The sequence below is a fragment of the Ornithorhynchus anatinus genome, chromosome 4 (assembly GCF_004115215.2).
Source record: "Ornithorhynchus anatinus isolate Pmale09 chromosome 4, mOrnAna1.pri.v4, whole genome shotgun sequence".
Classification (NCBI taxonomy): Eukaryota; Metazoa; Chordata; class Mammalia; order Monotremata; family Ornithorhynchidae; genus Ornithorhynchus; species Ornithorhynchus anatinus.
The window spans coordinates 63,142,945-63,169,708 of NC_041731.1; the positions used below are offsets into that span (position 1 = coordinate 63,142,945).

Genomic DNA, 26,764 nt, shown 5'->3' on the forward strand with positions numbered 1-26,764 from the left:
CAAACAGTACTTTATTAATCAGTCGGTAGCATAGGTTAAGCACTTACTGTGCACTAGAAGTGCATGGTAATGTACAGTGACACGATCCTTGCCCTCAGCGAGTTTGCATCCTAGTTTACAAAAGGAGCAGACACAAAAGTCAATTACGGGTCTTGTCTTGTCTCAGGCCGTCGAGTTGTCTCCGACCCACAGCGACACCACGGACTGATCTCTTCCACGACGCCCCACCCTCCATCTGCAAACCTTTTGGTAACATATCCACAAAGTTTTCTTGGTAAAATTACGGAAGCGGTTTACCATTGCCTTCTTCCGCGCAGTCAACTTGAGTTCCTGTTGAGTCTTGTCCGCCCTCGACTCTCTCCTGTGCCGCTGCTGCCAAGCAGGTGAGTTTTGACTTGTAGCAGATGGCCTTCTGCTCACTAACCACTGGTCAAGCTAGGAGTGGAATGGGTTAGGCCTCTGCTTGACTCTCCCTCCTGCAGTCCAGACTGGTACAGTATTGGAAACTCCCCAGCTGCGACCCTGAGAGGGGCAGTTGTGGGTAGGGGAAGGCCTATTGTTCGTGCTTTGCATGGAAGAGATCAGGTCTGAGAGAGGGTAGTTAGGCCAAGGGAAGAAAATATCTACCACCGTGAGGGAAAGAACTTGTGGGCAGTGAACGTGTCTACCAATTTTGTTCTATTGTACTCTCCCACGCACTTAGGACAGTGTTCTGCACATGGTAGATGCTCAATAACTGCCACTAATGATGGACTGAAGCAGTACCAATATTATAAAAGACAATAATGATAATAATAATGTTGGTATTTGTTAAGCGCTTACTATGTGCTAGAGCACTGTTCTAAGCGCTGGGGGAGATACAGGGTAATCAGGCTGTCCCACGTGAAGCTCACAGTCTTAATCCCCATTTTACAGATGAGGGAACTGAGGCACAGAGAAGTGAGGTGACTTGCCCACAGTCACACAGCTGACGAGTGGCAGAGTCGGGGTTCGAACCCTTGACCTCTGACTCCCAAGCCTGGGCTCTTTCCACTGAGCCATGCTGCTTTTCCTTTGAAATCAAAGATTTGCTAAATAGTTGGGATTTGCTGGTTCTAGCACTTTGAGAACTGGGGAGTTTTTTGGCAGATGGAAGGAAGGCTGGTGAGAAGAGGATGAGTGCGGGGAGCAGAAGAGGGAAAGAGCTGAAGCTAGAGAGCTCGGACTCTTTTTTAAAAAACAGAAATTAAGCAAGGGTAGTGTCAGGATGGCCAATAGAACTGTGTAGAGGTGGTTTTTTTTCTGGTGAGACACATTTCTACATGTCTGCGAGTTGTGAAAGGATATTGAATCAAGGCAGTTTTATTAGCTCCACAAAAAACTCCTCTCGAATAGCAAATTGGAAAATAGTAAATTCCATTTTATGTAAAAAATTAGGTCCCCTCCCATACCTCCATAAACTTTGGACCACTTAGTATGTTAACTACTTCCTAGCACAGATATATCAAACGACAGAATGCACACAAATACATGAATTAAACACTTCTCAAGATACTCAAAGTTGATGCTCTTGCCATTTATTTACCAAGTAGAAGAGTTGTATATTTCAGCACAAGATTGTTAGCATTACTTCCAGGACTGACTTCCACATTCAATAAAAGACCTTTATTTTATATTTCCATTATTAAACTAGTTTGCAACCCTGATTTAAAGGAATGTTTGGAAGATCTCACAGACTATTTATACCACCGCCTAAAAAGTCTGAAGCTACCGACTTCAATCCCAAACTATGTCTTTATATTAGTCATCATAAGTATTGGAAATTGGATTAAGGAACAAAATCAAAAATGACACAGAGCTGATTGGCAGTTTAGGAGGACTCCCAAATTCTAAACCGTGTGACACAACGATAGAATCTTGTCAGTTGAAAAAATGCTACTTAATACACATTCACTACTCCCACTGTAGAACTATATTACAGCGGTCTGTAAACAAGAAGCTGGAAGACTATTACTTTTCAAATATCCCAAATGTATATTGCTAGGCCTAGAATGTTTCAATTAGAATAAAGGGAATTTCAATTTAGTTTGTAAATTTAGCTCCTCTCCCTAGTCCCCATTACATTTTAGTGCAACTTTGCTTGTTTACCAAGTTCAGGCTTTTGGGCAGGGAACATGTCTACCAACTCTGTTAACCTCTACTCTCCCAAGTGGTTAGTACAGCGCTCTGCACACAGTGACCACTCAGAAAGTACGATTGATTCACTGATTTATCGATTCCCCCGAAGGACTCCATCTTCTGTACTGTAGAGGTGTGGATATTCTCTGCTGCTCTAATGAGCAAATTTAGAATTGGGAAAATTTTTGTCTGATGTGAACGTATGAGTTTCAGCCAACATACGAGTTTCAGTTTTCACTTTTGGTCACTTTGCTCTTCAAACATTAAACTTCAGCATTACACCTGGTAACCTCTGGTCTCCTCGGCTCTGATGTGCATCACGTGCACATCACGTGCACATCACGTGCATTTTTACCGGATTTATATTTTAACTACTGCCTTTATTTATTGTGACACTTACATTATTCCTCACAACACTGGAGATAGTCTGAGGAGCCTGTGACAGTCATGGGATTTAGAATGAACCAAACGCATTTCAGCCTAAACCAGTAGTGCAATTGTGTGTTGTGACTTTTTAAGAAATCCCCATAAACTCCTTTTCACTGTCATTTTTTCTCAATCTTATAGACACCATAGATCTACAGTGAATATTTTAACCTATCATGGATACATGGAATAGTGAAACTTCAAGATGAAAAAGTTGCCCCTTGTCCCAGAAATTGAAATATAAAACTCCCTTCACAAATTAATGAATTAATGGAAACCCTAGACTCCATTGATTTTCATTTCACCATTTCATGAATAAGGTAGGAAATGCAGTAGCTTGATTTTTCTCAAAGATCTTCCTCCTGCATTGTCTCAGATACTCAGTCATCTTCAGTAACTTTACCTGGATAAGTGTTGCTCATCCTGGATAAAATGCCGGAATAGTCTATCTGCAAAAAATTAAAGGCAGAGTTGTATCAGAAGAGAGCTTCACTATGGGGGCAATGAGCTCAAATCCCCATATTTTGAAGAGACAAGTAAATTTCATTGCACGGGTTCTACATATAGGAGTGGTATATAACTCACAAGTTATAGAATATAGTTGGTATAGTTGGGATAGTTCCCAACTTCTCTGTCCTCCCAGCCCTAGGGAATGGGGCTTACCTATTCCTTAAAGTTCCAGAGCATCAAACTCATGAACTGTACCAAAATTCCACCCCTTCTAAGGGGCAAAAAGTCCATGAAGAAAGCTTCTTGTGGGCAGGGATCACATCTACCAACTCTGTTGTATTGTATTCTCTCAAGTGCTTAGCACAATTTGAGGAGCAGTGTGGCCCCATGGAAAAAGCACGGACCAGGGAGTCAAGATGACCTGGTTTCTAATCCTGGCTCTTCCACTTGTCTGCTGTGGGACCTGGGGCCAGTCACTTCCCTTCTCTGGGCCTCAGTTTCCTCGTATGCAAAATAGAGATTCGATTCCTGTCCTCCCTCCTATTTAGACTCTGAGCCCGCAGTGAGACCTGATTATCTTGTATCTACCCCAGTGCCTGGCACAGAGTAAACACTTATTTTTATTATTATTACAGTGCCCTGCATACAATAAGTACTCAATAATTACTATTGATTGATTTTATTCAACGATTGATTTTTGAAAAACACCTGGCACATCAACCTGCATTCGTTATTATTATGCTCCCATTTTTTCGTAACTTTCATTGCTAGGGTTTTCCTTCCAAACCAAGTCGGATTATTGCAGGAACTTTCTTATTAAAAAAAAGTTGAAAGAGCTGGCTGAAAAGAAAGCTTGCTCTTTATTGCATCTCTTCTTCATTTTTTTCCCCAAATTTTCCTGAGCAAATCAAATCATGCTTTAGCTAATTATATGGGATTTGATACGTCTCTGTAGGCTGGATGGCAACGCATTTCGAAAGATGCACTTTGTTGGGTTTTCATCCCGATTAATAGTCTGCAATTAAACAATCAATCCATCGGTGATATTTATTGAGTGCATATGTGTGCAGAGCACTATACTAAGCAATTGGGAGAGTACAGTACACCCGAGTGCCTGCCCACAGTGGGCTTACAATCTAGAGGGGGAGGCAGACATTAATTTAAACAAACTCTGGATTCATTCAGTCATTCACTCATTCAAATTTATTTAGCACTTACCATGTGCAGAGCACTGTACTAAGTGCTTAGGAGAGAACAGTATAACAATGAACACATTCCCTGTCCACAGTGAGCTTACAGTCTAGAGGGGTTTAACGTCTAGAGGATTTTACCGTCTAGAGGCCAGGACGTTAAGTTCGTTGTGGGCGGGCATTGTGTCTGCTAATTCTGTTGTATCGTACCCTCCAGAGCACTTAGAACAGTGCTCTGAACATAGTAAGCACTCAGTAAATACCATTGGTTGATGAGTGCTGTGAGACTGAGGGCAGGGTGAATAGCGAATGGCCAAAGGGTACAGATTCAAGTGCATAGATGATGCGCTCAGGAAGCGCTCAATGAATATAATTGATTGATTGGGTCTGTCTGGTCTTTTCCCAGCATTTCCATATCACATATGCCCTCTCCCCAGCACTGTGGGACTATTTTTACTGCATAACAGTGGGCAAAAGGTAGGGCAAAAGGGGATGCTATTGGGATTGCTAGGGAGAGGCTTTATCAATCAATCAGTTGTATTTATTGAACATTTCCTATGTGCAGAGACCTGTACCATGTGTCTGGAAGATACAACAGAGTTAATAGACATATTCCCCACCCACCAGGAGCTGACAGTCTAGAGGGGTAGACCGACATAAAAATTAATTATGGATAAGTGCTTTGGGGCTGAGGATGGAGTGAACATCGAGTGCTTAAAACGTACAGATCCAAGTGCGCAGGGGACACGGAAGAGAGAATGAGTAGGGAAAATGAGGGCTTAGTCAAGGAAGGCCTGTTGGAGGAGATGAGATTTTAATACGGCTTTGAAGGAGGGAAGAGGGATGGTCTAATATCTACGAAGCGGGAGGGAGTTCCAGGCCAGAGGGAAGATGAGGGTAAGGGGTCGGAGGTGAGATAAACAAGATCGAGGTAGAGCGAGTGGGTCGGCATTGGAGGAGTGAAGCGGGCAAGCTGTGTTGCAACCAGTGAGGTAAGATGGGAAGGGGCGAGCAGACTGCATGCTTTAAAGCTGAGGGCAAGAAGTTTCTATTTGATTCAGAGGTGGGTGGGAAACCGTTGGAGGTTTTAGAGGAAGGGGGTGACCTGAACTGCATGTCTTTTTAAGAAAAATGATCTAAGTGACCATGGGCACCACTCTTTTGGCTCTGTGGTAAAAAGCAGCCCTGACTCCGCAAGGGAAAGATATAACCGTGAGCCCCTTCATAAGGGCATAAACCTCAAAGAGGCTACTAAACTGTAAGCTCCTTGTGGGCAGAGATCAAGTCTACCACGGTATTGATTTGTACTCTCCCAAACGCTTCGCACAGTGCTCTGCACGCAGCAGGCTCTCAATAAATGCTATTGATTAATTGATTGCAAGATGGGAGTTCATGACATATCCCTGGAAGTAGGTTGATGCTCGTAAGGCAGACAGATGAACAGCTCGTTGCGGTACCTATTTTTACTCACAGACCTGGCTTTGTCGGCTTTGGGCTTTCTTCCCTTTACTCTGTTCGGGGACTTCAATCTGCTAAAATAGATTAGAAGGGTTTTAGTCAACATAGCTCAGAGCAAACAAGCAAACTGGCAAACAAGCACACAGCCAGTTGATTTAGTCCACGTAAACTGCACATTTCCCCATCTGTGGTGTGGTTAAGGCTGCTGACAGAAATTCTCAGCCTGGAATCAATCAGTAGTATTTAATGAGCACTTAGAATGTGCAGAGCATTGTACCAGTGCTTGGGAGAGCACAGTATAGCAGAATTAGCAGACACATTCCCTGCCCATGACCTTGTACCGGGCACAGCTGGTGGGCAGAACCAAGGGGAAGACAGGAAGGGGAAGGGAGTGTGGCCATAGTGGAGAGATCACGGGCCTGGGAGTCAGAAGGTCCTAGGTTCTGCTACTTGTCTGTTGGGTGACCTTGAGCAAGTCATTTCACTTCTCTGGGCCTCAGTTATCTCACCTGTAAAAGGGGGATTGAGACTGTGAGCCCCACGTGGGCCAGGGCCTGGGCTCTGCCACTTTACTCTGTGTGACCTTGAGCAAGTCCATTCATTCATTCAGTCGTATTTATTGAGCACTTACTGTGTGAAGAACACCGGACTAAGTGCTTGGGAAAGGACGGTACAGCAGTAAAAGGGAGACAATCCCTGCCCAAAATGAGCTCTTAGTCTAAAGTGGGGGGAGGTAAAAGACATCAATACAAGTAAACAGACATCAATATAAATAAATAAAATTACAGATGCATTCATAAGGGCTGTGGTGAGGGGAGAGGGGGGAAGAACAAAGGGAGCCAGTCAGGGTCTTGTCTGCCTCACTTCCAACCCCTGGCCCACCTTCTACCTCTGGCCTGGAACCCCCTCCCTATATCCACCAGAAAATTAATCTTCCCCACTTCAAAGCCTTACTGAAGGCACATCTCGTCCAAGAGGCCTTCCCAGACTAAACCTCACTTTTCCTTCACTTCTCTGGCCCTCAGTTCCCTCATCTGTAAAATGGGGACTGAGAATGTGAGCTCCATGAGGGACAGGGACTGTATCCAACCCAATTTGCTTATATCCAGCCCAGTGCTTAGTACAGTGCATGGCATATAATAAGCACTTAACAAACACTACACATTATTATTATTATTAGTGCTGATATAATGGACCTCACATCCTTCCCCGTCTTTCTCTCCACATAAGCCCTTCTTCCACATATGCACCTTCCCCTTGTGATAGTTTTTGCTCCCAGTTGGAATCAGTCCATTAGCTTATTATGTGTAGATCACTATACTAAGCGCTTGGGAGAGTGCAATACAACAGAGTGGGCAGACACATTTCCTGCCCCATTCTGCTTTTTCTCTGACTTACGAAAAGTATATGAACACTAGTGTCTCCCAACTCCTCGGAAAGACTGTAAGATTTGGAAATCCTCACTTCTTTGTCAAAACTGAATTCCAATACTAAGGTACAGTCCGACGACTGAGAAATGCCAATGTGCCTTTCAAATGCTCCTTGCTTAGCCACACAATTAAATGCGGCAGTTAAATTAGAAGCAGCGTGGCCTAGTGGAAAGAACACCACCAAGTCACTTCATTCATTCATTCAATAGTATTTATTGAGCGCTTACTATGTGCAGAGCACTGTACTAAGCGCTTAGAATGTACAATTCGGCAGATAGAGACAGTCCCTGCCCAATAATGGACTCACAGTCTAAACGGGGGAGAAGACAGCAAAGCAAAACAGAACAGAAGAAAACAAAGACTACATCATCAAGTTGTTAAGTGCTTACTATGTGCCAAGCACTGTTCCAAGCACTAAGGTAGAAACAAGTTCATCTGGTTGAAATCAGTCCCTATCCCAGATAGGGCTCACTCTTTTAAGAGATGCAGAGAAGCAGCGTGGTTTAGTGGAAAGAGCACGGGCTTGGGAGTCAGAGGTTGTGGGTTCTACTCCTGGCTCTGTCACTTGTCAGCTGTGTGACTTTGGGCAACTCACTTCACTTCTCTGTGCCTCAGTTACCTCATCTTCAAAATGGGGATTGACTGTGAACTTCATGTAAGACAATCTGATTACCCTATATATACCCCAAAGCTTAGAACAGTGCGCAGCACATAGTAAGCGCTTAACAAATACCAACATTATTATTCTCTGTGCCTCAGTTCCCTCAAAAAAATAAAATGGCTCTGGAACAAGGGTGGATTCCAGGGATCCCCCGGAGAAACGGTCTAGGTTTGGGGGCTTGGGCAGACTTCCACCCGGCAACATTCCACTGTGCTGTGCCTGCTACAAAACCTGCAGCATCTTGTTCTGTCACTGAACAACCCCTCTAGAGAGGGTGCAAATCTGTTTTTTTTTTAATAGAACCTGTTGAATGCTTGCTCTGTGCCACTGGGGTAGATACAAGCTCATCAGGTTGGACATAGTCTATGTCCCACACAGGGCTCACAGTCTTAATCCCCATTTTACAGAGGGGGTAACTGAGGTTCAGAGAATAATAATACTTATGGTACTTATTAAGCGCTTACTATGTGCCAACTACTGTTCTAAGAGCTGGGGTAGATACAGGTTAATCAGGTTGGACACAGTCCCTGTCCCACACGAGACTCACAGTCTGAACCCCCATTTTACAGAGAAGTTAACTGAGGCACAGAGAATAATAAAAATAATAATAATTACGGTACTTGTTAAGCTCTTACTGTTTACTAAGCAGTGGGGTAGAGACAAGCTCATCAGGTTAGATACAGTCCTTGTCCCACTCAGAGCTCTCGGTCTTAATCCCCATTTTACAGAGGAGGTAACTGAGGCTCAGAAAATAATACTAATAATAATAATTATTATCATGGTAATTATTAAGTGCTTACTCTGTGCCAAGCACTGTTCTAAGAGCTGGGGTAGACACAAGTTAATCAGGTTGGACACAGTCCCTGTCCCATATGGGGCTCACGCTCTTAATCCCCATTTTACGCCTGAGAGAATTGAAGCAGAGGGAAGTGAAGTGACTTGCCCAGGTCACCCCATAGACAAGTGGTGGAGTTGGGATTAGAACCCAGGCCCTTCTGTGGCCAAATGTCTGAAGGCAGTCCTGATTCGAATCAACTTGTGAGGTCTGTTTCTATTTTCTGGTCAATGTGCTTTTGTTTCGGTGAACTGAACATGTGTTTTCCATCTTTGTTAAACACAACCTGAACCCCGCCCACCTTCCATAAAGGGAAGAAAGTGGAAAGGCCAAGTGACAGAGAAAAAAAGGAGGGAGAAACATCCCCAAATTAGAACAATCCATATCTGTCATTTTGTTTTGCGCCATTTTTTCAGTACCTAAAAATTAAACATCTGTTTCTCAGTGTTTCATCCAAGAGCTTATTTTCAAGTTGTTGGGGCTAACCAACCCTAATGCCTGAAACTAAAGTTTCTGGTTTAATTAAAAACAGCAAATAAGCGCTAGCGAGGTCCTAGGATACCCTTTAAGCATATTTAGTTTTCTGGGGAATACCACAAACGGCTTTTATTTCTTCTGATATTTGGTTAGTATTTCCTCTGAATAATTTCAACGATATTTTTTCTCCTTTTTTTCTAATTACCATGACGATACCCAGGGGATGCATCTATTGCAATAGTAATTATCAATGTGTTTAGTTTTCTCTCTAGCGCATTTATTTAACTTCTAATTTTAATTATCTCTTCATAAACTGTTTGAGCCTTTTAGTGCAGTTGCCTAAAGCTAACTGAGCTAATTAACTTTCAGTTTAGCGTGAAATTCCTTCTTTTCTCCTTGTCTTCCACCAGGGTCCCTTCATCCAGCTTGATCTGTCACCAGAGGCTATTTGGTTGATTGGCACTGATCATTCCGAGCATTTCCCCAAATCCTCCTCAGACAGACTGTAAGATCTGGAAATCCTAACCTGTATGCCAAAATCGAATTCCAATACTTAGGCACAGTCTGAAGAGGCAGAAACACCACTGTAGCTTTCAAATGCTCCATGCTGATACACAAAATTAAATACGGCAGAGCGTGATCCTGGGAGTCGGAAGGACCTGGGTTCTAACCCTGCCACTTGTCGGCTCTGTGACCTTGGGCAAGTCTCTAGGCCTCAGCTACCTCATCTGTAAAATGAGGATTAAGACTGTGAGCCCCATATGGGACAGGAACTCTGTCCAAACTGATTATCTTGTATCTACCTAAGCACTTAGAACAGAGCCTGGCACATAGTAAGCACTTAACAAATACCAGTCCAAAAAAAATGAAAAGCAGGGAATGAGATGAGATGAGAGAAAAATGAGACTGGCCAGGGAATCAGAGGGCTTGGGTTCTACTTGTGGTTCTGCCATTTGCCTGCTGTGAGATTTTTTTGTCAAGTCATTCATTCATTCAATAGTATTTGTTGAGCGCTTACTATGTGCAGAGCACTGTACTAAGCACTTGGAACATACAAATCGGTAACAGATAGAGACAGTCCCTGCCCTTTGACGGGCTTACGGTCTAATCGGGGGAGACGGACAGACAAAAACAACAGCAATAAATAGAATCGAGGGGATGAACATCTCATTAAAACAATAGCAAATAAACAGAATCAAGGTGATGTACATCTCATTAACAAAATAAATAAGGTAATGAAAATATATACAGTTGAGCGGACGAGTACAGTCACTTCTCTGGGCCTCAGTTCCCTCACCTGCAAAATCAGTCAATCAATCATATTTCTTGAGTGCTTACTGTGTGCAGAGCACTGTACTAAGCGTTTGGGAGAGTATAATATAACAGAGTTGTATCCTGGAGATTCAATACCTGTTTTCCTGCCTACTGAGACTGCTGAGCCCCTTGTGGGCCTTGATTACATTGTATCTACCCCAGGGCTCAGTACAGTGTTTTGCACATAGTAAGCACTTAACAAATACCACAATTAATATTATCATCATTATTATTATTGTTATTGTTAAATGGAGTTGTGGATATATTCAGAAATCTCAACCACTGGTAACTTCAAGGACCACCCAGTTACATTTGTCAAGGGCATTGGATGCCTCGAACAATGATATTCAAACTTTTCACTGGAAGCCCAGAGTTCCAGTATTCATTTATTCAATTGTATCCATTGAGCTCTTACTGTGTGCAGAGCATTGTACTAAGCACTTGGGAGCAGACAATAGAACAATAAATAGATGCATTCCCTGCCCACGATGAGCTTACAGACTAGAGGGAAGTGGCTTTTATTTCTTAAGAAAAACATGGACAATGGCATATTACCCTCTCCCCTTCTTCGGCCTCGATAGCCACCCCCAAGTTAGTATTCCCCAGGCCTGGAACAATGGAGAGGAGCTGATATTAACAATAATAATAATAAGCTCATTAAGTACTTACTACATGTCAAGCCCCCCTCAGGATCACATCTGGAGAGTTTCCAGTCCTCTACCAGTCTTGGCTATGGAAGGGTGAGTCAAGGAGAGGCCTGTCCATTCCATTTCTAGCTCGGGCAACGGCTAACGAGTGGAAGGCAATCTGCTACAAGTCAAAACTCACCTGTGCTGGGCAGCGGCCGCGTGGGAGAGAGTCGAAGGCAGAGACCCGACTTGGACTGCATGAAAGGAGGCATTGGTAAACCACTTCCACATTTTGACCAAAAAAACCCTATGGATCCACTACCAGAATGATTGCAGATGGAGAGTGGGGCGTTTTGGGAGAAATGTGTTCATGGAGTTGCTACGGGACAGAGATGACTCGACGCCATAAGACAAGACATGTCATGCACTGTGCTAAGTACTAGTGTTAAGATAATCGAATCAAACATAGTCTGCGAGCCCCATGTGAGGTTGGGAATAAGAGGGAGGGAGAACAGGTATTTTATCCCCATTTTACAGGTGGGGAACGGCAACACAGAGAAGTTATGTGACCTGTGTGTGACTAGAACCCGGTCTTACAGTTCCACACGCAAATTCCGAAATCCACTTGGGGAGGGGGTAACACTGTCTCATCTTTCCTGGAATTGATAAAAATATTTAAAAGGATAAAACATAGGCCAGGTGAAATATGAGAAGCAAAGACCACAAAGACTAAATGTCCAATCTGTATTTTTTTTATGGTATTTGTTAAGTGCTTAGTATGTGCCAGGCACTGTACTAAATGCTGGGGTACATACAAGCTGATCAGATTGGACGCAGTCCTTGTTCCACATGGGGCTCATAGTCTTAATCCTCATTTTACGGATGAGGTAACTAAGGCACAGAGAAGTGAATCGATCAATCAATGGTATTTATTGAGCATTTACTATGTGCAGAGCACTGTACTAAGCGCTTTGAGAGAGCACAACAGAATTGGCAGGCACATTCTCTGCCCACAATGAGCTTACAGTCTAGTGAAGTGAATGTTGACTGTAAAATGAAAATGTCCTAGAGACTCCCAGCCCCACAGCAATTATATCCATCTCTGTAATTTATTTTTTTATATTAATGTCTGTCTCCCCACTCTAAACTGTAAGCTCATTGTGGGCAGAGAATGTGTTTGCTTACTGTTATATTGTAGTGTCCCACCTGCTTAGTCCAGTGCTCTGCACACAGTAATTACTCAATAAATACAATTGAATGAATGAATGAATGTACTGTACAAATCCAGAGAGTGAATTCTGTTGTTCTTCTTCCATTCAACATCCTAACAAAAAAGATAACTAGGAACTCTATTTGGTTCACTCCACTCCTCAGCTATTAAGTGCATTTCCTGCTGTAACAAGAGATCTACATTTTATTCATCCAGATGTGAGAGCACACTTTTCCTTTTAATGGGAATACTTAGGCCCCAAACATTAAAAAAGTCATTAACTTAAGTGCTCCCATCCTGTTTCAGGGGTTGAATTTTATTACTCTTTTAAAATGAGCTTCCTCCATCCCTTTGTTGTTTTTGATTTGCTCCTTTCCAGAATGGAGGTTGTTATTTCTGACCTTACACTCATTAAACTCCCATCATTTATAACCTGAATGCTCTAAATTAAGTAGTTTTCCCATGAGGAAGAGAAATATTTGCTCTTCTAGGAGCAGGAAAATGAGTAAGAAGAAAGCATAGTCGTTCCCTAAGGCGTAACCTGGGACTTCCAAGAAGCGGCAATAATAACATAAAGGTACACATTCTTGAACTTAATTTACATTTTACTTTACGAAGTTATTCAATATCGGAATGAAAAATTTATAATGTGAAAAAATTGCAAAACACTTCAACCCCAAATTGAAAACACCAAATTCAATCGGATGTTAAAAAAACAACAGAAAACTGGAGGCTCTTTCAGGTCGGTTTCAATGAAGGCACATTCTCTCTGTCACTAAATTCTGCTGAGTTTTCCTTTTCAACTTTTCCAAGATCCGCCTCTTCCTCTCCATCCAAATGGCCACCATACTAGAGCTGGCACTTGTCATGATGACTACTGCATCAATCTTTTTCCTGGTCTTCACGCTCTCCGTCTCTTCTCTGATTCACACTTTGCTCTGTCGTCCCGGTCATTTTTCTAAAATGTTGTCCTGCACCCGTCTTTCCATTCCTCAAGAAGCTTCAGTGGTTGCCCGTTTCTCTCTGTGTCAAGCACAGACTCTTGGCCATTGACTTTAAGGCATTTTGCTCTCTTTTCCCAACGCGTATCTATTAGTTCTCTTCATTCCTCTCAAGTTAATCTATTCACTGGGCTTTATTTTCATCTCACGTCCTTCCCCCAGTTGGGAAGGACGCCAACTGCCCTTCTAATTCGCCAGACCCCAGCTCTCCTCAACTTCAAAGCCCTTCTTAAGTTACATTTCCTCCAAGAAGCCTTCATCAGTTAATTTCTCTTTCCCTGGGGTTCTTTCACCCACTTCCCAACCACCAAACATGCACTTATATACTCACAACCACCCATAGCACTTTTGTATGCTTGTATGTATGAGAAGCAGCGTGGCTTAGTGGAAAGAGCAAGGGCTTGGGAGTCCGAGGTCGTGGGTTCTAATCCTGGCTCCGCCACTTGTCAGCTGTGCGACTTTGAGCAAGTCACTTCACTTGACTGGGCCTCAGTTACCTCATCGGTAAAATGGGGATTAAGACTGTGAGCCCCACATAGGACAACCTGGTTACCTTGTATCTACACCAGTGCTTTGAACAGCGCTTGGCACAAAGTAAGCATTTAACAAATACCGTCATTAGCATTATGTACAACTTGACACCTGTAAGGGTTTAACAAATACCAGAATCATCGATTTATATCAAATCAATTGTATTTATTGAGTGCTTACTAAATAATAATAATAATAACGGTATTTGTTAAGCGCTTACTATGTGTCAAGCATATAGTAAGCATGTGTCAAGCGCTGGGGTAGATACAAACTAATGAAGTTGGGCACAGTCCATGTCCCACAGGGGGCTCACAGTCTTAATCCCCATTTTACAGATGAGATAACTGAGACACAGAGAAGTGAAATGATTTGCCCAAAGTCACACAGCAAAGTGGCAGAGCTGGGATTAGAACCCAGGTCCTTCTGACTTCCAGGCCTGTGCTTTATCCTCTAGGCCATGCTGCTTACTGTGTACAGAGAACTCTACTAAGCACATGTCTTGAGTTGGTAGACATGTTCCCTGTCCACAATGAGCTTACAGTCTAGAGGAGGAGACAGACATTAAAATAAATTACAGATATTCCATATCTGTACGGATGAGGGAGGGGTGAATAAAGAAAGGGTAAAAATCCACATGCAGAGGTGATGCAGAAGGGTGAGGGAGTGGGGAAAATGAGGGTTTAATCAGGGAAGACCTCTTGGAAGAGAATGTGATTTCAAGTAGGATTCTCCTTGTGAACAGGGAACGTGTCTATCAACTCTGTTGTAATGTACTCTCTCAAGCACTTAGTCCAGTGCTCTTCACACAGTAAGTGCTCACTAAATATTCTTGATGATGATTTAAATATTCCATGCTTAAATAGTAGGGAATATTAAAATCATCATAATCAATTGTATGGCACTTACTGATTGCCTTATGCCGCCGAGTCATAATGGCGGCATGGAAACATCTCTCCTAGAACACCCCACCTCCATCTGCAATCATTCCGGTAGTGTATCCAGAGAGCTTTCTTGGTAAAAAATACAGAAATAGTTTACCATTGCCTCCTTCCCCGCAGTCAACTTGAATCTCCACCCTCGACTCTCTCCCGTGCCGCTGCTGCCCAGCACGGGTGAGTTTTGACTTGTAGCAGATGACCTGCCACTCGCTGGCCACTGGCCAAGCTCGGAATGGAATGGACAGGCCTCTGCTTGACTCTTCCTCCTGTAGTCGAGACTGGTAGAGTCCTGGAAACTCTCCGGGTGTGACCCTGAGAGGGGCCACTTACTTACATGTACTTCTATTTCCTCCATTGATCTGTAAATTATCTTGTCTTTTTCCTCTGCTAGATTTTAAGCTCCTGTGGGCAGGGATCATCATGACCTAGAACCCCACTGTATCTTCCCAAGATCTTAGAACTTTCCTCTGCACACAGTAAGTGCTCAGTAATTGATCGATTCATCGACTGATGCCTCTTCAGCCGGCTCTGAGCATGGAAGCCCATTCTGTAGGTTTTGAGAGTTCCTGAGGTTTCTTGTCAGCTGGGTGACTGAGGGCAAGTCACTTCACTTCTCTGTGCCTCAGTTACCTCATCTGTAAAATGGGGATTAACTGTGAGCCTCACGTGGGGCAACCTGATTACCCTGTATCTACCCCAGCGCTTCAACGGTGCTCTGCACATAGTAAGCACTTAACAATATAAACATTATTCCCCCGATTAGACCGCAAGCCCGTCAAAGGGCAGGGACTGTCTCTATCTGTTGCCGATTTATACATTCCAAGCGCTTAGTACAGTGCTCTGCATATAGTAAGCGCTCAATAAATACTAATGAATGAATGAATTTGTGGGCAAACTCAAGATCTGTTTCTGAGAGAGAGGAGTTTTCAACTTTTCAGTTCTCCATCTTCAAGGGACCTCCTTCAGGACATGTAGCCATAATGATAATGATAATAGTCATAATAATAATAGTGGTATTTGTTAAGTGCAGCGTGGCTCAATGGAAAGAACCCGGGCTTGGGAGTCAGATGTCATGGGTTCAAATCCCAGTTCTGCCACTTGTCACTGTGTGACTGTGGGCAAGTCACTTAACTTCTCTGTGCCTCAGTTACCTCATCTGTAAAATGGGGATTAACTGTGAGCTTCACGTGGGACAAACTGATGACCCTGTGTCTACCCCAGCGCTTAGAACAGTGCTCTGCACATAGTGGGCGCTTAACAAATACCAACATTATTATTACTATGTGCCGAGCACCCTACTAAGCCCTGAGTTAGATACAAGATCATCAGGTACCACATGGGGCTCAGAGTCTAAGTAGGAGGGAGCAAAGGTATTGAACCTCCATTTTGCAGATGAGGGAACTGAGTCACAGTGATCTGCCCAAGGTCACCCAGCAGGCAAATGGTGGAGTTGGGATTAGAACCCAGGTTCTCTGATTTCCATCCCTGTGCTCTTTTGAGCTGGGAGCAGAAGAGAGAATGTGAGGTACTTGTGATACAAAAAGTGATCACAGGAATGCTCTCACTCATAGGGAAGACGCAAGGCTTGGAACTAAGAGATAGGAAGCTTACCTTGCCCTGTACCATCTTGGGATACCATTCCCAGAATGAGCCACTGCCGGGGGTGGGGGGGGGGGGGTGAGGGGAAGGAACAGAGATGGAGATGAGGCATTTTATCTGAGAGTTAAAGCCCAAGCTTTTAGAAATTCATTCATTCATTCATTCATTCATTCATTAGTATTTATTGAGTGCTTACTATGTGCAGAGCACTGTACTAAGCGCTTGGAATGGACAAGTTGGCAACAGATAGAGACAGTCCCTGCCCTTTCACGGGCTTACAGTCTAATCGGGGGAGACAGGCAGACGAGAACAATGGCAATAAATAGAGTCAAGGGGAAGAACATATAAAAACAATGACAAATAGAATCAGGGTGATGTACATCTCATTAAACAAAATAAATAGGGTGATGAAGATATATACAGTCGAGCGGACGAGTACAGTGCTGAGGGGGTGGGTCGGGAGAGGGGGAGGAGGAGAAGGAGAGGGAAGGGGGGAGAAGAGAGTTTAGCTGTGGAGAGGTGAAAGGGGGGTAGAGGGAGCAGAGGGAAAAAAGGGGGAGCCCAGTCTGGGAAGGCCTCTTGGAGGAGGTGAGCTTTAAGTAGGGATTTGAAGAGGGGAAGAGAATTAGAAATTGTGTCTCCCTTCTGGATTGGTTGGCATACCTGGCTTCAGGACCGACTGGTCTAGACAGGTTGGTCTCAACTAAAGTGACAAGTAATAATAGTATTTATTGATCACCCACCGGTGCAATGCACCATAATAATATTAATAATAATAATAATGTTGGTATTTATTAAGCGCTTACCATGTGCCGAGCACTGTTCTAAGCGCTGGGGTAGACACAAGGGAATCAGCTTGTCCCACGTGGGGCTCACAGTGTTAATCCCCATTTTACAGATGGGGTAACTGAGGCACCGAGAAGCTAAGTGACTTGCCCAAAGTCACACAGCTGACAAGTGGCCAAGCCGGGATTTGAACCCATGACCTCTGACTCCAAAGCCCGTGCTCTTTCCACTGAGCCATGCTGCTTCCACTGTACTAAATGCTTGGGAACTACCAACCAGTGACACATTCCCTGCCCGTGAGGAGCTTACATTCTAACGAGGGAAGACAGACCTGAAAATATTAACCGATAGAGTAATCAGAGTAATGAACATTCATTCAGTCAATCGTATTTGTTGAATGCTAATTGTGTGCAGAGCACCGTACTAAGCGCTTGGGATAGTACAAAACCATAAACAGACACTTTCCCTACTCACAATGATCTTATAATTCATACATTCATTAAATCATACTTATTGAGCACTTACTGTGTGCAGACCTCTGTACTAAGCGCTTGGAAAGTACAATACAGAAATCTGTATGATCTGTATATAATTTTACATATGCATATGTATAATTATAATCTGAATGGTATATATGAAAGAGTGCTCAGGATGGGTATAAATAAGGTCATAAGTGCTGGAAATGAATTGAGTGGTAGGAATTCTCTTCAGGTGGTGAGGTGCTGAAAAGAAGGTAGGGCCAGGACATATTTTACAAAGAAATTTTTTAAAACGTACAAGAACTCACCATTTCTGGATCTTCTTCTGCTAACTTCACCAGCTTCTCCGATATCATCTTTTTCAAACAGCTACTCAGCAGAAAAGCCTAAAAATACCCCACATTCAGAATAATGTTTTTTTTCCCTTTTAATAAGATTGTTTGCCCTTATTCTCTACTCTCTCAAAAAACAAAACACATTTTATTCTACATTTTATCACCATCAAGAATTTATATTGAAGCTTCCATGTGGGCAGGGAATGTGTTTGGTTGTTGTTATTTTGTACTCTCCCAAAGCACTTAGTACAGTGCTTTGCACACAGTAAGCACTCAATAAATACGATTGAAGGAATGAATGAATGATTGACATGTGGGTCTCTGTTCTAGGAGCTTGAAGAACACGGAAAAAAAATATAAGACCCGATCCCCATCCTAAAGGGGCCTACAATCCAGTGAAGACAAACAGACATAAGCTGATGAATGTACAAAAGTCAGGAGTGAGAAGATACAAGTAAAAATAAAAATGCATGCAGATAAGCGACGTGAGAAGCAGCATGGCCTTGAGGGAAGAGCACAGGCCTGGGAACCAGAGGACCTGGGTTCTAATCCCAACTCTGCCACTTGTCTGCTGTGGGGCCTTGGGTAAGTCACTTCACTTCTCTGGGACTCAGTTACCTCATCTGGAAAATGGGGATCAAGACCGTGAGCCCTCTGCGGGACAGGGACTGGGTCCGACCTGATTAGCTTGTATCTACCCCAGTGCTTAGTATAGTGCCTGGCACATAGTAAGGGCTTAAAAAATACCTTTTTTTTTTTTAAAAAAAAAAGATAAATTAACACAAATACCCAAGTGTATGAGGCTGACTGGGAATGGCGCGTCTGGGAAATGGTGGTAAAGGAAACTGAAATTTTCTCAACTATAAATATGAATAAAATGTTCTATGGCAGTGTAGATAGGTTGAGACATTATCCAGAGGCTCCTATCCATATTTTCTCTCATCCAAACCCCATCCCTCCCAGGATCTGTAACATCTCCCACGCTTTCCAACTAGGAGTGTATATTCCATCTGTGAATATACTGAGCGCTCTCATTTTTGATCCAAGTCTCTGATAAAAATATCAGTTTCACCAGGTCCAGAACCCAACCCCAACCTCATTTCCTTTTCTCTCACTCCCTTCTGCATCACCCTTGCACTTGGGTTCGCTCCCTTTATTCACTCTTTCCTCAGTCGCAAAGCACTTGGGAACACAACCTTAATTAATTTATTTATATTAATGCCTATCCCCCCTTCTAGATTCTAAACTCTTTGGGGGCAGGAACCCTGTTATATTGTACTCTCCCAAGTGGTTAGTACAGTGCTCTGAACCCAGCAAGCGCTCAGTGAATATGATTGATTGATAATAATGCTCAGTTTGTTCAGCCAGATCAAAATAGGCCCAAAGAGGGATGGGGACTATGCCCAACCTGATTAGCTTGTATTTACCCCAGTGCTTAGTACAGTGCCTGGCACATAGTAAGCACTCAACAAATACTATTTAAAAAAAAAATTAAATGAGCAAGTAGTGGTCCAAAAGGACAATTTCAGGGACTTCTTTCCAGCTTTATATAGATTCTATCTGGTTCCATTTCAGTGCTCTCAGCACCTAAAATCCACTTCCTTCCAGAATGACCCACGGGACCCAGGGATTTCGACTCATTACCACTTGAACTTTGCAAGCAGGAAGAGGTTACTCGACTAATCAGTATGGCCTAGTGGAAAGAGCACAGACATGGGTTCCAATTCCCACTCTACTAACTGCCTGCTGCGTGACCTTGGCCAATTATTTGGGCAAGTCAGGCACTTTTCTGTGCCTCTGTTCTCCTATACTCCCTCCTACTTAGACTGTGAGCCCCTTGTGGGACAGGGACTGCATCCAACCTAATAAATGTCTATCTACCCCAGTGCTTAGGACGATGTTTGACTCATAGTGCTGAACAAATACCATAAACAAAAAGTTATTGGTTCCCTTTAGGCCAAGGATCGACGCACAATTCGTAACTGAATATAATCTCATTTATCCAGATGGTTTGGGGTCACGGTCAGTTCTCTGACACAGGGGATGGTTTGCATTTTTACTAAGAAAAATAGGGGCCTGTCTACTTGTTTTGTTGTGTTTTGTTGTCTGTCTCCCCCCTTCTGGACTGTGAGCCCGTTGTTGGGCAGGGATCGTCTCTGTTGTCGAATTGAACCTTCTAAGCGCTTAGTACAGTGCTCTGCACACAGTAAGCGCTCAATAAATACAATTGAATGAATGAACGAATGGTACTTGCCACGTCCTGTGCCATGCAAATGCATGCAACTGTGACTTCTTCTGGACTGTAAGCACCTTGGGGGCGGGGATCGAGCCCAGGTGTATTTCACTGTATTTTCCCTATCGTTTACTACAGGCTCTGCACACAGTAAGCACTCAATAATTACCACTGACTGATTCTGACGCTGGACCGTGCTATATCCAGATGCCCAGTGTTGGAAGGAAGTTCCCTGCCCCTGCCACCATTTTCTGTACAGACTGCAGAGTGAAAAAATGGAGGACTGGCTGTATATGGAAATCGGGATGATCTGGAGAATCAAGTTTAAATGGACTCAAAAATGCTTTTGCAGTACAACTTTGTACTGCACTGTAGGAAAGAATCTGTATGCCGAGCTATCTGAAAAATGTTCAGGCCCAGTCACAGGGATCTTCACAACATCGGTAAAATCTGCCCTTCCCCCTCCATCCAAATTGCTACCACATTAATACAGTCACTCAACCTTTTCCACCTGGATCACTGCATCAGCCTCCTTGCTGATCTCCCAGTCTCCTGTCTCTTCCCCCTCCAGTCATTCATTCAATTCAGTGGTATTTATTGAGCACTTACTGTGTGCAGAGCACTGTACTAAATGCTTGTATACTTCACTCTGCTGCCAGGATCATTTTTCCGTTCAGGACATATCACCCCCTCCTCAAAAACCTCCACCCACCTCCGCATCAAATAAAAACTCCTCATCATTGGCTTTAAAGCCCTCCATCACCTTGCCCCTTCTTACCTCACCTCCCTTCCCTCCTTCTACAACCCAGCCCACACACTTTGCTCCTCTAGTGCTAACCTCCATCTCGCCTGTCTCGGTGTCGACCCCTTGCCCAAATCTTACCTCTGGCCTGGAATGCCCTCCGTCCTCAAATCCCACGGACAGTTATTCTCCCCACCTTCAAAGCTTTAGTGAAAGCACACCTCCTCCAAAAGGCCTTCCCAGGCTAAGCCCCACTTTTCCTCATTGCCCACTCCCTTCTTTGTCATCCTGGCTTGCTCCCTTTGCTCTTCCCCCAAATCCCCCAGCCCCATAGCACTTATGTACATATCTGTAATTCTTTTTATTTGTATTAATGCCTGTCTCCCCCCTCTAGACTGTGAGCTCTTTGTGGACAGGGAATGTCGCTGTTTATTGTTGTATTCACTGTTTATTGTTGTATCGTACTTTCCCAAGCGCTTAGTACAGTGCTCTGCACTAAGTAAGCGCTCAGTAAATACAACTGATTGAATGAATGAATGAAAGAATGAATGGCTCTAACCAGATGCCCTTAACTTCTCTGTGCCTCAGTTCCCCCGTCTGCAAAGTGGGAATTCAATCCCTGCTTTCCCTCCTACTTGGACTGTAAGCCCCATGTGGGACCTGATGATCTTGACTCTTAGTACAGTGCTTGGCACATAGTAAGTGCTTAACAAATACTATGATTATCTTATTACTATTAATGTTATAGGCAAGATCGAGGTTCCAATTTCACCCTGATGCAAGAGGAGTTGGTTCAGAATAGAAGCAGCATGGACCTGGGAGTCAGAAGAACCTGGGTTCTAATCCTCACTTCCCTACTCGTCTGCTGTGTGACCTTGGGTAAGTCATTTAATTTCTCTGTGCCTCAGTTATCTCATCTGTAAAATGGGGATTAAGGCTGTGAGCCCCATGTGGGATATTGACTGCGTCTGGCTTGTATCTACCCCAACGCTTAGCATAGTACCTGGCATATAGTAAGCACTTAACAAATACCATAAAAAACAGGCAAAGAATGTGTCTATATTTTATTGTACTCTCCCAAGCTCTTATTACAGTGCTCTGCAAACAGTAAGTGCTCAATAAATACAATTGAATGAATCCCCATTTTACTGTTGAGGAAACTGAGGCACAGAGAAGTTAGGTGATTTGCCCAAGGTCACACAGCAAGCAATAGGCAGAGCTGGAATTAGGACCCAAGTCCTCTGATTACTAGGCCTGTGTTCTTTTCCACTAGGTCACACTTTTTATTGCTATTTTTTTGTCTGTCTCCCCCAATTAGACTGTAAGCCCATCAAAGGGCAGGGACTGTCTCTATCTGTTACCCATTTGTACATTCCAAGCGCTTAGTACAGTGCTCTGCACATAGTAAGCGCTCAATAAATACTATTGAATGAATGAATGAACTAAGTGATTGGGAGAGTACACTTAATAGAGTTGGTAGACATGTTCCCTGCCCACCAGGAGCTCTCAGTCTAGAGGGGGAGACAGACATTAGAAAAAATTATGGATATATAGATAAGTGCTTTGGGGCTGAGGGTGGCGTGAATATCAAATGTTAAAAAGGTACAGAGCTAAATGCAGGGGTGATGCAGAAGGGAGAGGGAGTAGAGGAAAAGAGGGCTTAACTAGGGAAGGTCTCGGAAGAGATGGAATTTTAATAAGGCTTTGAAGGTGCAGGGAGTGATGGTCTGTCATTTATGAAAGGGGAAGGAGTTCCAGGCCAGAGGGAGGATGTGGGCGAGGGGTGGGCGAGCTCACTGTGGGTACGGAATATATCTGTTTATTGTTTTGTACTCTCCCAAGCACTTAGTACGGTGCTCGTCACACAGTAAGCGCTCAATAAATACGGTTGGATGAATGAATGAGATAGACAAGATAGAGGTACAGTGAGTACGTTGGCATTAGAAGCACCAAGTAGGCGGACCAGGTTGTAGTAGGAAATCAGCCTGAGCCATCACTGAGATTCAAACTACGGGCACCTGTTTCTGCTTTTCTTGGAACTCCAATCTTCAGGCATGTGGCTGGCCTTTTCTTCTACCAAAACAATCATGGAACCTTTCTCCACGGAGTCTTTTTTTACAGGGTCGTTTACTGAGACTCTCCACGTTTACTTGACTTTATGAGCCACTGGATTGGAAGGCCATAATAAAATTTAACTGCGGCCCTTAGAATTCCAGGCTGCTGGTTTTGCTGGAAGATCTCTTTTCTCACATCTCTGTGAACGGTCCCCCAGACACCACTGAACCCTGTTCCTTATGGATTTTGATGCTCAGTCAAGCCTTGCCCAAGCACAGACCAAGGGCTTCTAGAGAAAATTTCGCTCTTCCACGCAGGAAGAGAAGGCCACCATGTTCCTCTAGACGCGAGTCGTACCATGAGTGTAAAGAGAGTGGGTAGAATGCAACTAAAAAGAGACTCTGGTTTAGTTCTTTATGGTATTTATTAAGCACTTACTATGTGTTAAGCACCATCCTAAGCGCTGGGGTGGATACAAGTTAATCAGGCCAGACGCAGTCCCTGTCCCTCGTGGAGTTCACAGTCTAAGTGCAAACAGATCTTACTGATGGGTCGGTCCTCCTCACAGTTAACCCATAAGAGATACAGTAACCCAGAAGAAAGGTCTAAGCTGGTCAGGTTTGAACAGGACAAAGACATCCCTCCCCGACTCCCCAGTACTGCCTCTCTCCTTGATAACCTACCTGTTTCGTGTAAATAGAAAACCACTGCCAAGTGTTCTCTTCGCTGTACTGAAATCTGAGCTCCAGGTTCTGGTCAAGGTTTTGGACTGGGCCATTCACCTCCCCAGCAGCTCCCTAGGAGGAAAAAGAAGGCATCTTAGGGGTTCCAGAGGGGTGTCCCAAATTAGTAGTGGTAATTCCCTTTGATCGATATTAGGATTGCTGCAGGGGTAGTGGCAATTCCATAGCTTCCAGAGGAGGAATTTCCACCTCCCATCCACAGGACTCCTGCCTCCCACTCTAAATATGGCTTGTGCTGATATCTAATGCTAGCCTTCTCAGTGTACTTCGATCTCACCGCTGACCCCTCTCCCACATCCTCCTTCTAGCCTGGAATGCCCTCCCACCTCAAATCCGACGGACAAATAGGAAAGGGGGGCTTAGTCAGGGAAAGCCTCTTGGAGGAAATGTGCCTTCGGTAAGGCTTTGAAGGAGGGAATAGTAACACGAGCCCATAGAGAAACCAAATCTTAGCTAAGGATCCGCTGCTTAGGCCTTGTGAACACAGCATGGAGCAGAGAAGACCTGGATTCTAATGCCGGCTATGCCATGTGCTTGCCGTATGATCTTGGGCAAGTCACTTAACTTCTCTGTGCCTCTATTACCTCATCTGTAAAACGGGGATTCAATCCTACACCCTCCTACTTAGGCTGTGAATCTCTTGTGGAAAAGGGACCCTGTCCAACCTGATTAACTTGTGTGACACTACAGGGCATGCACTTCCTAAAATCTCCCCTGCCTCTCCTCAGTCCCTCCCTCCTCCCGCCGCATCTTCAGCTCTCTCAACTTTCCTAGCAGTATCGCTAGAGAGGATCTCCTGCCTCCTCTCAAAATCCACCCCCTTCACCTGTACTTCCGACCCCATTCCTTCACATCTTATCAGAACACTTGCCCCTTCCCTTCTTCCCTCCTTAACAGCCACCTTCAACTATTTGCTCTCCAACTGCTTCTTCCTCACTGCTTTCAAACATGTCCGTGTCTCCCTATTCTAAAAAAAACAACCCCATCCCTTTCTCTTCTGGCTCGTTCCCATTTTTGCCCTATCGCTCTCCTACCATTCCTCTCCAAAGTCCTTGAGGAAGTTGTTTACATCCCCATCTCAAATTCCTCTCCTCCAATTCTCTTCTTGACCCCCTTCAATCTGGCTTCCATTTTCACTCCATGGACACTGCCCTTTCAAAGATTAGCAGTGATCTCCTTCTTGCCAAATCCAACGGGCTTTACTCCATCCTAATCCTTCTTGACCTCTCAGCTGCCTTTGACATTGTCTACCACCTCCTTCTCCTGGAAACGTTATCCAACCTTGGCTTCGCTGACATTGTCATCTCCTGGTTCTCCTCCTGTCTCTCTGGCTGCTCATTCTCAATCTCTTTCATGGTCTCCTCCTCTGCCTCCCATCCCCTAACTGTGTGGGTCGCTCTAGATTCAGATCTGAGTCCCCTTCTATTCTCCATCTACACCCACTCCCTTGGAGAACTCATTCGCTCCCATGGCTTCAACTATCACCTCTATGTGGATGATACCCAAATCTATATCTCCAGACCTGATCTCTCTTCCTCTCTGCAGGCTTGCATTTCCTCCTGCCTTCAAGACATCTCTACTTAGATCTCTTCCTGCAGAAACGTTCTGGGCATATCACTCCCCTTCTTAAACACCTCCAATGGTTGCCTATCAACCTCCGCTCAAAACAAAAACTCCTCACTCTAGGCTTCAAGGCTGTCCATCACCTTGCCCACTCTTACCTCTCCTCCCTTCTCTCTTTCTACCACCCACCCCGTAGGCTCCGCTCCTCCGCCGCCCACCTCCTCACCGTCCCCCGTTCTCGCCTATCCCGCCGTCAACCCCTGGCTCACGTCCTCCCGCTGTCCTGGAACGCCCTCCCTCCTCACCTCCGCCAAACTAACTCTCTTCCCCTCTTCAAAGCCCGACTGAGAGCTCACCTTCCCAGACTGAGCTTCCCCTTTTCCCTCTGCTCCCTCTGCTGCCTCTCTGCCCCCCTCACCTCCCCTCAGCTAAGCCCCCTTTTCCCCTCTTTCCCTCTGCTCCTCCCCCTCTCCTTTCCCCTCCCCTCAGCACTGTGCTCGTCCGCTCATTTATATATATTTTTATTACCCTATTTATTTTATTAATGAGATGTACATCCCCTTGATTCTATTTACTGCTATTATTTTTGTCCTTCTGTCTCCCCTGATTAGACTGTAAGCTCGTCAGTGGGCAGGGATTGTCTCTATCTGTTGCCAAATTGTACATTCCAAGCACTTAGTACAGTGCTCTGCACATAGTAAGCGCTCAATAAATACTATTAATGAATGAATGTCCTTCTGTCACCTCAAGCTTAAATGTCCGAAACAGAACTCCTTATCTTCCCTTCCCAAACCCTGTCCTCCCCATGACTTTCCCATCACTGCAGATGGCACCATCATCCTTCCTGTCTCACAAGTCTGTAACCTTAGTGTTATCCTTGACTCCTCCCTCTCGTTCTACCCACATATTTGATCCATCCCTCAATCCTGTAGGTCCAATCTTCACAGTTTCATTAAAATCCGCCCTATCCTCCCCATCCAAATTGCTACCACGTTAATACAATCTCTCATCCTATCCCTCCTGGATTACTGCATCAGCCTCCTTGCTGACCTCCCAGCCTCCACTCTAGTATTACTCCACTCTGCTGCCCAAATCGTATTTCTACAGAAACCTTCAGGACATATCTACCCACTCCTCAAAAAACTCCAGTGGTTGCCCATCCACCTCCGCATCAAACAAAAACTCCTCATCATTGACTTTAAAGCCCTCCATCACCTCGCCCCCTCCTACCTCACTTTACTTCTCTCCCTCTATGATCCAGCCCACGCACTTTGCTCGTCTAATGCTAACCTCACCGTGCCTCGATCTCACCTGTGTCGCCCCTGACTCCTCGCCCATATCCTGCCTCTGGCCTGGAATGCCCTCCGACCTCAAATCTGACAATTACTTTCCCCGCCTTCCAAACCTTATTGAAGGCACATCTCTTCCAAGAGGTCTTCCCTGACTACGCCCTCCTTTCCTCTTCTCCCACTCTCTTCTGCATCGCCCGACTTGCTCTTTTGTTCTTCCCCCCTCCACCCCA

General features: G+C 44.3%; 1 protein-coding gene across 1 annotated transcript in view; it reads right to left on the reverse strand.

The window, feature by feature from the left end:
* Window positions 1-1,549: 1,549 nt before the first annotated feature.
* The window catches only part of SNX31 (sorting nexin 31), a 54,852-nt gene continuing 29,637 nt past the window's right edge, over window positions 1,550-26,764 (reverse strand). Inside the window, exons 11-14 of the mRNA XM_029063671.1 lie at window positions 23,620-23,733; window positions 17,880-17,957; window positions 5,699-5,755; window positions 1,550-3,032 (exon numbers count right to left, since the gene is read on the reverse strand). Coding sequence (XP_028919504.1) covers window positions 2,964-3,032; window positions 5,699-5,755; window positions 17,880-17,957; window positions 23,620-23,733 — 318 coding nt within the window. The 3' untranslated portion in view covers window positions 1,550-2,963. The remainder of the gene's footprint in view (window positions 3,033-5,698; window positions 5,756-17,879; window positions 17,958-23,619; window positions 23,734-26,764) is intronic.